This window comes from Gigantopelta aegis, chromosome 6 (assembly GCF_016097555.1).
Source record: "Gigantopelta aegis isolate Gae_Host chromosome 6, Gae_host_genome, whole genome shotgun sequence".
Taxonomy (NCBI): domain Eukaryota; kingdom Metazoa; phylum Mollusca; class Gastropoda; order Neomphalida; family Peltospiridae; genus Gigantopelta; species Gigantopelta aegis.
Window position 1 is genome coordinate 65,689,142 of NC_054704.1, and position 13,447 is coordinate 65,702,588.

At 37.3% G+C, this 13,447-nt stretch overlaps 1 protein-coding gene across 1 annotated transcript in view; it reads right to left on the reverse strand.

Moving 5' to 3' along the window:
* Nucleotides 1-13,447, reverse strand: part of LOC121374685 (CD109 antigen-like) — a 53,875-nt gene that overhangs the window by 20,189 nt on the left and 20,239 nt on the right. The window contains 10 exon segments of the mRNA XM_041501788.1: nt 704-860; nt 1,656-1,737; nt 2,617-2,793; nt 3,727-3,759; nt 3,762-3,864; nt 4,562-4,690; nt 5,138-5,239; nt 6,704-6,817; nt 7,399-7,516; nt 9,399-9,588. Of these exon segments, the coding sequence (XP_041357722.1) occupies nt 704-860; nt 1,656-1,737; nt 2,617-2,793; nt 3,727-3,759; nt 3,762-3,864; nt 4,562-4,690; nt 5,138-5,239; nt 6,704-6,817; nt 7,399-7,516; nt 9,399-9,588 (1,205 nt within the window).

Sequence of the window (13,447 nt, forward strand, 5' to 3'; positions counted from 1 at the left end):
CATTCTCCAACAGAGCTATGAGCACATAAGCAGTGAGTGATATTCCAGATGAGGATCCACCCTGGAGGAAAACACAAAGAACAAATTCGTGATGGAAGACGTCATGTGAAAGACTGTTAATCACTTAGTGATTATTTAGAATAGCAAAACATTAATCTGGACTCTGATTCAAACTTTAAATAGGTCTACACTCAAACAAACATCTGTAATTTATATGATGTTAATACTTACAATATAACATTTGGACATACGTCCAGGGCCCGTGCTTATAAAACGTTTTTAGAGTCCAGACTCAATCTCAAATGACGTCACACGCATGCAATTTGTATGGCGTTGCCTTGGCGTTACTGTCTCAGACTCTATTAGAGTCTCGAGTGTAGACTCTAAACGTTTTATAAGCACCAAACCTGATGTCAAAACACCAATTCTCTTTGTATAAATGTTAAGCAACGTTGGACTCAATTATATTTATTGCTGTTAAATAACAGTGGTCTGGGGATTGGAATATAGGCAATTAGTGGATTTGATAGCATCTTCAACAATATCTATTATTTTTCTGCTTAAATAGAAATAGTATTCAATATTCATTATACACAGTCTTATATCAGAATAAAGGCATCAACCGTAGAGTTTAGATTTCAAAGGAAGCCCAAATAGACAGTATAGTAACACAAAGACCATCAAACACATTGTAATATGGTACCTGCATAGCTTTATGGATTACACGGCCAGGTTCGGGGAACGACCCATCTTTGCTCTGTTTCTGAATCATCCACTTTATAGCGCGAACCAAAAGCTTATCATCTATAAAGATATGTGGCTTCGCTTGATGGAATGTCTTCACAACAAATGCTGTTAGCCTGAAAAGGGATATTTTTATATGTACTGAAATAAGCTATTTTCATATATATTCATTTAAGACTGAGTTAAAATAGCACTTGTACCTTTAAACGTGAAGACAGACAAAGTGCCAAATACCCACTACATGACGAGGGGAAGACGATGATGATGACGAAGATGGAAGAACAATAAAACAGAAATAGAAGATAGAAGAAAGAGGAGGAGGAGAAGAAGAAGTAAAAGTAGGAGTAGGATAAAAAGTAGTAGCAGAGGTGGAAGAGAAGAATATGTAGGATGAGGAGTAGCTAAAGAATGACAACACATAAAACCTATAAAACAAAACCCAACAATAAAAAAACAAAAATTAATTATTTGTTTTTACTATTTAGCATTAATTTATAATATTAAGTGTCAAAAATACAAGAAAAAAACCCATGTAACACTTCGCCATAAGAAGAGTATCTTAAATTATTACCCATATGGTTAAAACTATCTTGGTACATAAAGTGATACGTCCCACTAGAACGCCAAGTGGGACGTAACACTTTGACGTCACACGATGACGTCATCGATTGGAACTTTACAGGAATGTCAACCAAACGGAGTTGAGTGATATAAATTATGATCGATTATTGGTAATAAATAGGATATTAAACTCGCTACCATTTTGAATCATGTTTATGTCCCTCGTGAAATAATTTTCATTGTCACTCGCTAAAGCTCAGGACAAATGAAAATTATTTCACTCGGGACATAAATATGATACGAAATGGAAGCTCGTTTAATATCCTATAATTATGTGATGAAAGTCTCACCACATGCTGCCTGAAGGATCTCGGTCACCAAATGCACTAAAGGAACCGTCCTTGTGTTGATATGTTAGTTCTCGCTGGTAACCTGGAACAAATATGTAACGTAAGTAAACTGAAATTGTGTTCTGAATTCGAGGACTCGAGAAGGTGGCCCTGAATCATCAAATTCAAAAGAAACCCTCGACATATGAATAATTTATTTCAAATAGACGATGATGCAATTCTGGACACTATAACTGTTTCGTCTTTTAAATTGTATGACCAGTAAATTCTTATCATATATATACAAAAGTCAAAATCCAATGAATATCTCTAACAAAACTGTTTTGTGCACTGTTGAACTATTGCAAAAGCAATTACAATAAAATACTATCAAGCAACTATTTGCAGATCTATTGCCTACGGTGAACTATTAATCCTCGTGTCGAAATCCAATGAATATCTCTAACAAAAGCAAATGAATGTTGTCCCAATAGTCCCCAAGCATCATATATCAATTGTGATCAACGCATGTAAAGGGTATCTATTATGTGGAATCGACTTTTATAAACAAGCAAATGAATGTTGTCCCAATAGTCCCTTTTAATTTCATTATCGAATTGTGATCCAATAGCATGTAAAAACACAGGACTAATTATTGGGTATTGAAACTATCGTTAAATAAATTATACGAGATTTTTTCTTACATTATGTGGAATACTGTCACGGATTATAAACACCTTATTTCTAAAGTGGATAATAAATAAAAATTATATTAAAAACAAAGTCTGTTATTAAAGAAATAGACTAGACTAGGCACTAGACTAGAATATGGAATAAATGTTTAACGACAACACTGCACGAAAAATACATCGGTTATTGGGTGTCAAACTATGGTAAATGTGGTTATTACACAAGATACATTTTGTACTACATTAAAACACATGTCATAATAAAACCAACGAAACAAGAAACTCATGCCAACCTTTCTCCATGTATTGAATAGACTTGTCGGCTACTGCGCCATCAAGTTGGTTAGTTGCCTTTAAGTAATTTGCTATAAAGACGTTTGGCGCAAAGTTAAGCATATTCTGCTCTCCACAACCGTAAGGCATCTTCAACAGGTCCGCCAACCCATTCAGACTGGAACCCATGAGGTCACCTGAAATATATTGAATTACAAGCATGATGCATGTGCATATCAGTAGAAAATAGCTCACTACTTTTTCTTCTCTTCCAAATTGTTTTCATTTGTGGTAATATTAGGTTTACATTTATACTTATGGTAATATGTAGACAGAAATGTTAGAAAAAGAAATATTTTGAAAACAGCAATTGTTTTTTCGAATTATTGGCAGATGTTTGACACATTCAAACCAATGACTGTGTGTATACAATTTTTAAAGTTCAGACCCAACACTTGAGCAAAGTCTTCAGATCACAACAGTTTTTTCTTTGTATGGATGATATTGTAGTCCGAACGTTCATATTCTGACCTTACCCCAAAATCATTCATAGGGTAACACATTTTATGCATGTTAGAAAATACTCAAATTAAGTTACATATCGAACGAGAAGTTGTACTAAAGCAACTCATTTATTTATAGTCACTTAATATTGGTATTAATAAATGGGAATTTCAATGCATACAAATAACAAAACAATATTCGACAATGTTAAATATTTTTATGTGTATTATGAACATTCTGGTTTGCAAAGACAAGAAGAAGAAGACACAGATGAAGAAAAAGATGAAGAAAAAGAAAACGAAGAAGAAGTAATAGTAGAATGTAGATACTCATATATGTTTACTACTTTCACAACTAAGATATCAACACTGAACAGGCCCAAAGGAACGATGTCTTGAGTTGGGGTGAGTGGGGCGTGGGGGAAGGCACAGACCATAGTTATGCCTTTATTTATACAAGTAGGGAAAAAAGTACATTTCGAACTTTGAGGTGGGGCCTGCTGAACAAAATGTTTGAAGTACATTTTTAATACTGAATTTAAGCTGTGTTCGCTGTTTATTAAAATAACAGTCTACTAGACATAAAAATTCAGTCACACGTTACACGTTATGTAGCAGTCGCCTTACCTATTGCGGTGACTACGATCCTCTGAGACCCGTCACAACGTTTGGAGGGAAGGTGATGGGCACAGTCTTGGAGAACGTGTTGACCTTGTTTAGATCAATGAGGACTGGCTGGCTGTACTCGACTGGCATTCCCTCGGCCTTAAAGATAACATAAGACACTGCATTGTGTTCAACAGGGATTCAGCATACATCTGATATTTACTCGTAAAGAACAGTAGCAGCAGTAGCAGCAGCAACAACAACAACAACTTAACTACTTGACTGCCTTAAACTGGTTAACAATACAATGTAATATTGACTGTCATTGAAGAATAGATTTGATGTGCACTCTTTGTTATAAAAGGCTAAAATGTCCTAGGAGTTTAGCAAAGGGTACCATTTTTCACTATAGTTGCTCAAAGAGGCACCATAGATCAAATAAACGCGCGCACATACACACTCATACCCATGCACACACACACACACACAGACACAGAGAGAGAGAGAGAGAGAGAGAGAGAGAGAGAGAGAGAGAGAGAGAGAGAGAGAGAGAGAGAGAGACTGAGGCTGGGTTTTACAACAGCGCTGAGAGAGAGAGAGAGAGTAAGCCAGTATTAGCACAAAATCAACTGAGGCTGGGCCTTGTACAACTGTTCAGGATCATGAGAAAATGAAACTGTAATCCAGTATTAGCCAAAATCAAATGATGTAATCCGTTCGCCTTGTTACTGTAACAGTCATCACGGATGAATTAAACACACACACAAACATATGCACACACACACACGCACGCACGCACACACACGCACACACTCATACACACAACTGATATTGGATACCATGTTGTAGTGTTTACCTCAACCAACAGTTGTCTGCTAACAGCATCAGCAGATATTGTTGTCTGAGCCGACACGTGGATGTCAATATGACCCAACTTTTGAGGTATGATGGGGAAGTACACACTCTTTGCATCCCCGGCTTTTATCTATTAAAATGAATGAATCAATGAATCAATGAATCAATCATTGAATCAATCAAATTGGACAGCTAGACAGTCAGCCAGTCAGTAACCAACCAGCCACAAAATATTAATTTAAAAATGTATCAGATAATAAATATTACTTATGTCACACAATGGAGTATTAATGATATAACTAGAAGGAACAACACCAATGCCTCAATAATATTAAGTATAATGTGAAAAATGTTATACAATAATGACTTACACAATTGTTATCTACTAGAGATATCCAGTTGACTTAAACGAATGTTGTTTTCAGAAATGTGGTTTACTTAAACAATTATTATTGTCTGATTTAACAAATCTATTTTTTAATACAATTTCTTCTACACCAATTGGTATTTGCATCTACTTAAAAAATGCGCATTACTTATAGGAATATTGTCTACTAAAGAAATCCAGTTTACTTACACGAATGTTATCTACTTGTTCCCTAGATACTGTTGTTTCCAATCCATTGGCATCGATTATTATGTTTGAATAATCCGCAGACTTTTTAAGCTTTACTACAGCCTGAAAAATAAACAATATATAAAAACTGTACTGGATGTTTTGATGGAAAGATAAATGGGTAGATATATGGTAGGTTGAATGGAAAGATGGAAGGTTAGAGAGGTTGATGGACAGATATATGGTTTGATGGGCTGATTGCTTACCGGATGGATGGATTAATGGTTAATTGGGTTGATGGATGGTTGGATGAAGGAAGGAAGGAAATGTTTTATTTAACGACGAAACAATGCATTTTATTTACTTTGATATGGTGTCAGTTATATTTTAAGGACCACATAGATTTTGAGAGAGGAAACCCGATGTCGCCACTTCTGGGGCTTTTTTCGATTAGCAGCAAGGGATAGGATGGAAAAAAATGTTTTGTACACACCCATTCCTTTGGATGGGTAGATGTGCCTTTTGCACATACTGGAGGAGATTTACTGGGGCAACTGACGGGGTATTTTGGATGAATGCAGATTGGTTGATGGATAGACGGGTAAAATGGTTGGATTAATGCAGTTAGATGGGTTCATAGATAGGTGAATGGATGGTTTTTTAGGACAGAGAGATGGATGGGTGGAACACTAGATTTTTCCCACAGGGAATGCTTTTTCATACTATGGAATTTACTACAACTGATTTATTTCTGAGACGATTGTTTTCTAAGTTGACACAAGAAAAAGTATGTTGTTTTGGTTATTTTTTAAACACTTTTGTGAGTAGATGTTTTGTTGGTCTTACCTGTAACCAAACTAAAATATGGGTTTTCAGTATTGATTATGGGTAGATTGTTGATGTTGGTTTGACTTGATGTAAGAGAGTATAGATGTGGATGTATTTCTGTATTGATGGATGGGTAGATTGTTGAACTGTTGGTTTGACTTGATGTAAGAGAGTGTAGATGTGGATGGGTATTTCAGTATTGATGGATGGGTAGATTGTTGAACTGTTGGTTTGACTTGATGTAAGAGAGTGTAGATGTGGATGGGTATTTCAGTATTGATGGAAGAGAAGATTGTTGAACTGTTGGTTTGACTTGATGTAAGAGAGTGTAGATGTGGATGGGTATTTCAGTATTGATGGGTTTGTTGATTTGATGTTGAGAGAGTGAGGTTTGATTGATGTAGAGAGAGTATAGATGTATTTTCAGTATTGATGGATGGGTAGATTGTTGAACTGTTGGTTTGACTTGATGTAAGAGAGTGTAGATGTGGATGGGTATTTCAGTATCGATGGATGGGTAGATTGTTGAACTGTTGGTTTGACTTGATGTAAGAGAGTGTAGATGTAGATGGGTATTTCAGTATTGATGGAAGAGAAGATTGTTGAACTGTTGGTTTGACTTGATGTAAGAGAGTGTAGATGTAGATGGATGGTATTTCAGTATTGATGGATGGGTAGATTGTTGAACTGTTGGTTTGACTTGATGTAAGAGAGTGTAGATGTGGATGGTTATATCAGTATGTCTGTGCTGGTACTTACAGTGACGTCCTGGCTGAGGTAGTTGAAGACGAGAACCTGCAGAATGACCTGCTCACCACGTGTCACAGAATATGGCAGGTTCAGACTGACGAAGAATGGGCGAAACACCTTCAGCTGTAACACAGTAAGGTATAACTATATACCGAACAGAACGCTAACAGACCATAATAATAGTATATAAATATCTATCTATCTATCTATATATATATATATATATATATATACCTATATACATATATATATATATATAATATATATGTCTCTGTATGTATATATATATATATAACTGATCTCTGTCTGCTGTCTGCTGTCTGTCTGCTCTGCCTGTCTGTCTCCTCTCTGCTCTCCCTCCCCCCTCCCTCTCTCTCTCTCTCTCTCTCTCTCTCTCTCTCTCTCTCTCTCTCTCTCTCTCTCTCTCTCTCTCTCTCTCTCTCTCTCTCTCTCTCTCTCTCTCTCTCTCTCTCTCTCTCTCTCTCTCTCTCTCTCTCTCTCTCTCTGCTTGCCTGTCAGCCTGTCTCTCTCCCCTCTCTCTCTCTCTCTCTTCTATCTCAGTCTCTCTCTTTCTCTTTCCCTCTAAATTTATGTATTCACCACTAAGTACATATACATATAAATAAAGGTTGTAAAAACTGGCTACACACCGTCTACTGTAAATAGTTACTGTAACGGTTTCACCTGTCTGTACCATGACTTACATTAGCGGCTCCAGGAGAAACACCAAGTCCCTTACTGTCACTCACAGCAAAAGCGGTTGCCACCCACGATGTAATGGTGTCTGGTACGGTGGTGTCGAAAGCAGCGCGCCCACCAAAGCTGAAAGAGGTGAACACAAAGTTAAACTGTGTGCTAGAAATTCCAAACAAGGAAATATCGACCCTATTCTTAATTTGTGTTATGTTTTCAAGATTATCCCAATATCATTTAATAAAACTAATTCAACGAAACAAAATGCATACAAAGACTTAATTTTGTTTCTTCTTTCCGATGGCAATAGCACGATAATTAGTTTGTTTCTTTGGATTGAAGTCACACACTAATTGTGTTAATTTATCAAACATAAACATCCATTTGTAAAACCCGTTTTTGTTATAACATTAAAACACGCTTCTGTTATAATCTCAGTTATATAAACTCAGAAGTTAAAACATTGGATCATAAAAATTGAATTATAGGCAATGATTATTTTCAAACCACTTTGGATATAGCTCCTTGTCATCTGTTTACCTATGCAGAGACGAAGTTATGAAACGGAGGTTGTGCTTTTAGCTGTCTACTAACTAATATCTAAATCAGTGGAAAGACATATAACACCATTCTATCCATCTTTACACAAACACCAATTACCCCACCATCGCCACTATCACTACCACCACCAACAATGAAATTATATATACAACCCATAACCAAACGTTAAGTGGTACATAATGGCAGTACTGGTTAAACCATTCCATTTGAACCATTAATATGCGCTATCACAATGCTATAAGTGTTATATAATTACTTATAAACAAAAAATACTGAAATAATATATTTTATAACATTATCATCAGCGCACCAAAATCAAGATGGGACATGCAAAGTCAGTTGATATGTTACTATGTTACTGAAGGAAAGCTATAACGTTTTATCATACTCTTGTAGTGCTTGTTGCCGAGGAGAAAAGACAATAGATTAACCGTGCACACTTATAGTTCACGTTCAAATATTAACTTTTCACGTGTAAACACACACACATAAAGATACATACACAAGGAAACATGATATCTTTTATATTCATTTCCCCTATAGTCAGGACAGTGCACGCTTACCATGCTATATGATGTACCAGACGTGAGGCTGGTTATGAGAGGGAAAAAAAACCTCGAGTCTATAGAGAGCAATCGATCCTCCAACCCACCGCACTTCAGCTGAGCACCCTACCAATGATCTATATGATGCTAATATTTACAAAGCACAGCTGACTAAGCTGTCTTGAAGGACACAATATCCATCGATACGAAACACAAGAGACAGTACACACACATACATTCATAGCTCCATCACAAAACATGCTTTAACCACGGACCACGCTTACTCTGCAGTAAGACCTTTCTGACTAAAGGTGACACCACACGATGTTTGTTTTATGAAAATTGGCTATTTTTGTATGAGGCACTCGTATGGTATGGCGTTGCCTTAACATGGACTTTATGATGACAGAAATTACATGTTAAATACATTTTTTTGTTTAGTTTAGAATGTCAGTGTATCAATAAACCGGATTTTACCTTCCAATAATTTCGTAAATAAGAAAAAAAAAAGTATCACGAAGTCAAATAGAAAAAATGTGTGCTAGGCTACACACATTAAAAGACGACTGTAAACACATCGGATATACAAACACTGATATTCTAAACAAGAAAATATATTTAATATGTAATGTTAGCCGCCGAAACGATTCTGTTAGTCGGAACCTGTTAGTCTATAGACAGCGATCCTACGACCCACCACACTTCTGGCTAGAGCTCTACCAATGAGCTACATCCTTCCCCGAAACATTCATTTAGATAATAAATATGATGCTAAAATCTATAAAGCAGAGATGACTAAGCTATCTTGAAGTGCATATCTACCAAGACGAAGCTGAACAGACACTACACACGTATAAACTCATAGTCCCAGTACAAAGCATGCTTTAACCATGAACCAGGCTTACTCTGAAGTTGCATTGAACCACATCCACTGTTCTGGAAAGACCTTCCTCACTCTGCCGACCTCGACAAGTGGTCCACTTCCTTTGGCTAAACTGTCAGCCAGCACCATGTTAGCTTGGTCAAATGCCACGTTTTCCAACACTGGTGCTGCTGCCATTGCCATAATCTCACCATGCCATAGCCACGGTTCCCCTGGAAATTAATTAAGCACCACCCAATTTATATTGTCACCAAATTATTATTATAGGTGGTAGCCAGGCAATATTAATACTCTAAATATCATATCCCTTCCCACGCTCCATACTGTCGTTTCGTTGTCCTTGCCGGTCAGGAACCCGCACAAATAGCACGTGCAGAAAACTACCCTCACACTTGGGAAAACCACTAAGTTTTTGTTCAATTAAGTTTTATGCTTGTTTTCGGAAAATAATTTTCCTTTTGTGCTTAATAAGCGTCTAATGGTTCGCCGAAAACTGTCCATTGCCACTAGGTGGCAGATTATTGGAATGAATAATGCGAGATTGTCATGTAGGGTAATTGGCGAGGGTTTTACAACATTCATTCACGAGGGACAGATAATTCGTAACTCCTCGTAGCGAAATGGTTATTCTCTTTATTACCCATTGTCAATTTTAACTGATTTTTAATGTAAAAATTCCTCTGCAGTCTACAACAAAGCCATCAGCCATTACGTCATATAATCTCACGGGCATTACATGACATAATGTAAGTGACGTCATAGCATAGCGGCGTTCTTTTTACAGTCAAATGTTTACAGTACAAAATAATAAAGTATTTGCATTTGAAAATAATTATTTTTATATATTACTAAAGCCGCTGCTTATGAAAATATACCATTTCATGTTTAGGAAACAAATGAGTCCATTTGGTTTTGTAAATCTTTGTAGATCGTATAACGTATTGTGTAATCTGACTCATGAATGGAAACATTATATGAATGAAAGTGAAGTTCCGGCCATGGCAAGCAACCAAACGTCGTGATTTTTAAGCCAGCCAATCAGTGGCTGTAGAAGCAATTTGCACACTGTGCAGAGATCGAACAGATATTACCTCGTATATTTGAGCCCATATGGGAATTAAATAAATAAATAAATAAATATATTTTATATATATATATATATATATATATATATATATATATATATATATATATATATATATATATATACACATACATATACATTCATACATACACACACACACACACACACGTATTCCAAATAAGAAAATGTATTTAATATGTAATGTTAGTCGCCAAAACGATTTTGTTAGTCAGAACAATGGCAGCAAACTCAGGACAGTTCCTTTAACCAGTAATCTGCTTTGTCTATAAGGGAACGAACACGACAAATGGTCAAAGACACCAAACAGAGCAGATTACTATTTTTCCTCAGTGAATGGCTGATGGGAGACATGGATTATGATTTACAGTTGGACGCAAAGGTACCTAAAAGAAGATCTTGGCAGAACAACATGAAAGCATAACCAAACTTCAACGTACAGAAAGAAAACAGGACATAGGTGGAAACAATGTTGAGACTATATAATATTACTAAAGCAATACTTCTCATGGGAGAGAGGAAAAATATAGTTATTCAGGACAAGCAAACACGTTGAATCGCTGTCTGTGATAACCACACACTACGAGCTAGAGATCGTATGCACACGTGTCGAACTTTATGTTCACGCACATACTTAGCAGTTCATTCAGGACATGTTATCAGACATTATGCGCAGATCCGCTGACTGGCAGACACAAGTCACAATCATCATAATTCATGTTACTGGATACAGTATGCTACAACGTATTGCTAATTAATATGATACCAACGACATTCAGGAGAAGTAGCTATGAACTTGTGTTGATCTAAATGTTTAGTAGAAAGAATGGTGGAACGAACAACGAATATGTAGTTAAATGTTAGGTACCCAATCATAATTGAACTACAAAACCAGTGAAATATTGAAGCTCATTATTGTATCCAGTAGAGAGTGCAAAGGATGTTATGACAAGATAGTGATGGCGTGCACTCATGCACCACTGCCATGTCCTCTGTTTACAGAACAGCTACTGTCCAAATATGGATAAATCCGTCCTCATCCTGGAGAAGAGCCACTCAAAATCTAGCTTCACAAATATGAAGACCAAAGCTTTATTCGTGTGCAAGAAAAGATTTCAGGGGGAATTTTAACAGTCAAAAGAATTACAGCTGAGGACTTGAGGACACCGGATAACACCTATGACATTCTATGCACTTCAAGTTAACCACCACATGGATAATATAATCCTTATGTCAGTGGAGCAGACAGATTGTGCATATACAAATAATACAAATAATATTAGATCAGGCCGGATGAAGACACAGTAGAATACTTGAAGAAATAGAGAAGGGATTTGGTTTGAAAGTTCAATATTTGTCAATGAACCGTGGTTTGTTAATTAGTTCATTGTTTGTATTCTTATGACAATTCCTTGTTAATTAGTCTTTGTCTGAACGCTACAGTTTGTCTCCTGTTGACAGTTCCTTGATCCAATACACTCCGGATTATCTTAGTATATTATGTTAGTTCATTGTTACAATACATTGTGGATTGTCTTGTATATATGTTCATTATTCCAATATATTGCAGTAGGTATTGTACCATGCGTTAGGTTTCCCGACAAACTGTGGTTTGCTTTGTTTTAGTTAGTTTGTTGGTCTAGTACATGGCGGCATGCTTTCTCGTGCATGTTAGTTCATATTTTCAATGCACAATATGCTATTAAAGCCAGGATAAGGCTTACTTTGTTGTCTTATTAAACCACATCCATTGTTCTGGAAAGACCTTCCTCACTCTGCTGACGTCAACAAGCGGGCCACTTTCTTTGGGTAAACTTATGGCTGGCACAGGGCCAGGCACTTCCACCTGTCCAGGCATTCCCATCATATATATATATATATATATATATATATATATATATATATATATATATATATATATATATATATATATATATTGATAATAATGATGTAACGTTTAAAAAAAAAAGGTAAAAAAACCCCAAATACAAATACAAAAAGAACCCCAAATGTACACACATGAATGAATATATAAAAGAAACGCAAAAGGGTACAAATAGGTTATAACTCCGATTTTATGTTTCCTACCGGTTCATGCTTTGTGAATATAAGGTCATTGCATGTCCCAAACACATTCCCACGGTTACATTCGATAAAACGCAGCTACTGTACAATAAAGTTCCAAAATGTGAATATTCGCAAAAACACAGCCACGTGCAAATCATGTCACCACTTCACGTGCGTTGTCTGCACGTGCAAGATGAACACCGACAGTATAAAAGTGCAGGGTGTTAGCTTGCCTGGCCTCTGTATCTGGCCGACAGTTGACACTCCAGGACATGCCACGTCTCAGTGAACCGCAGAGAAACAATGCCATCGGCCGACTAGACGCAGGCGAATCCAGATGTTGCCAGGGCATTCCATGTGTCCCCAAGCACCATCTCCAGACTGTGGGACCGTTACCAGCAACATGGATCAACACGTGACCTCCCTAGATCCGGTCAACCAACCACGGGTCACTACCCCGGGCAGGACCGCTACATCCGGGTACGCCACCTTCGGGAACGATTGACTACTGCCACCTCCACAACCGCAGCAATACCAGGTTTGCGCAGGATATCCGACCAGACCGTACGGAACCGCCTACGTGAGGTAGGAATTCGTGCCAGACGTCCAGTTCGAGGTGTCATCTTAACACCACAACACCGTCGACTCCGACTGCAGTGGTGCCAGATTCATCGACAATGGCCTCAACTGCGATGGAGACAGGTGTGGTTCAGTGACGAGTCCCGATTTCTGCTCCGACGTCATGATGGAAGATGTCGCGTGTATAGGCGTCGTGGTGAACGTTATGCGGCAAACTTCGTGCAGGAAGTGGACAGATTCGGCGGGGGTAGTGTCATGGTGTGGGCAGCCATCTCACACACTGGCAGAACTGACCTGGTCCACGTGCAGGGCAACCTGAATGC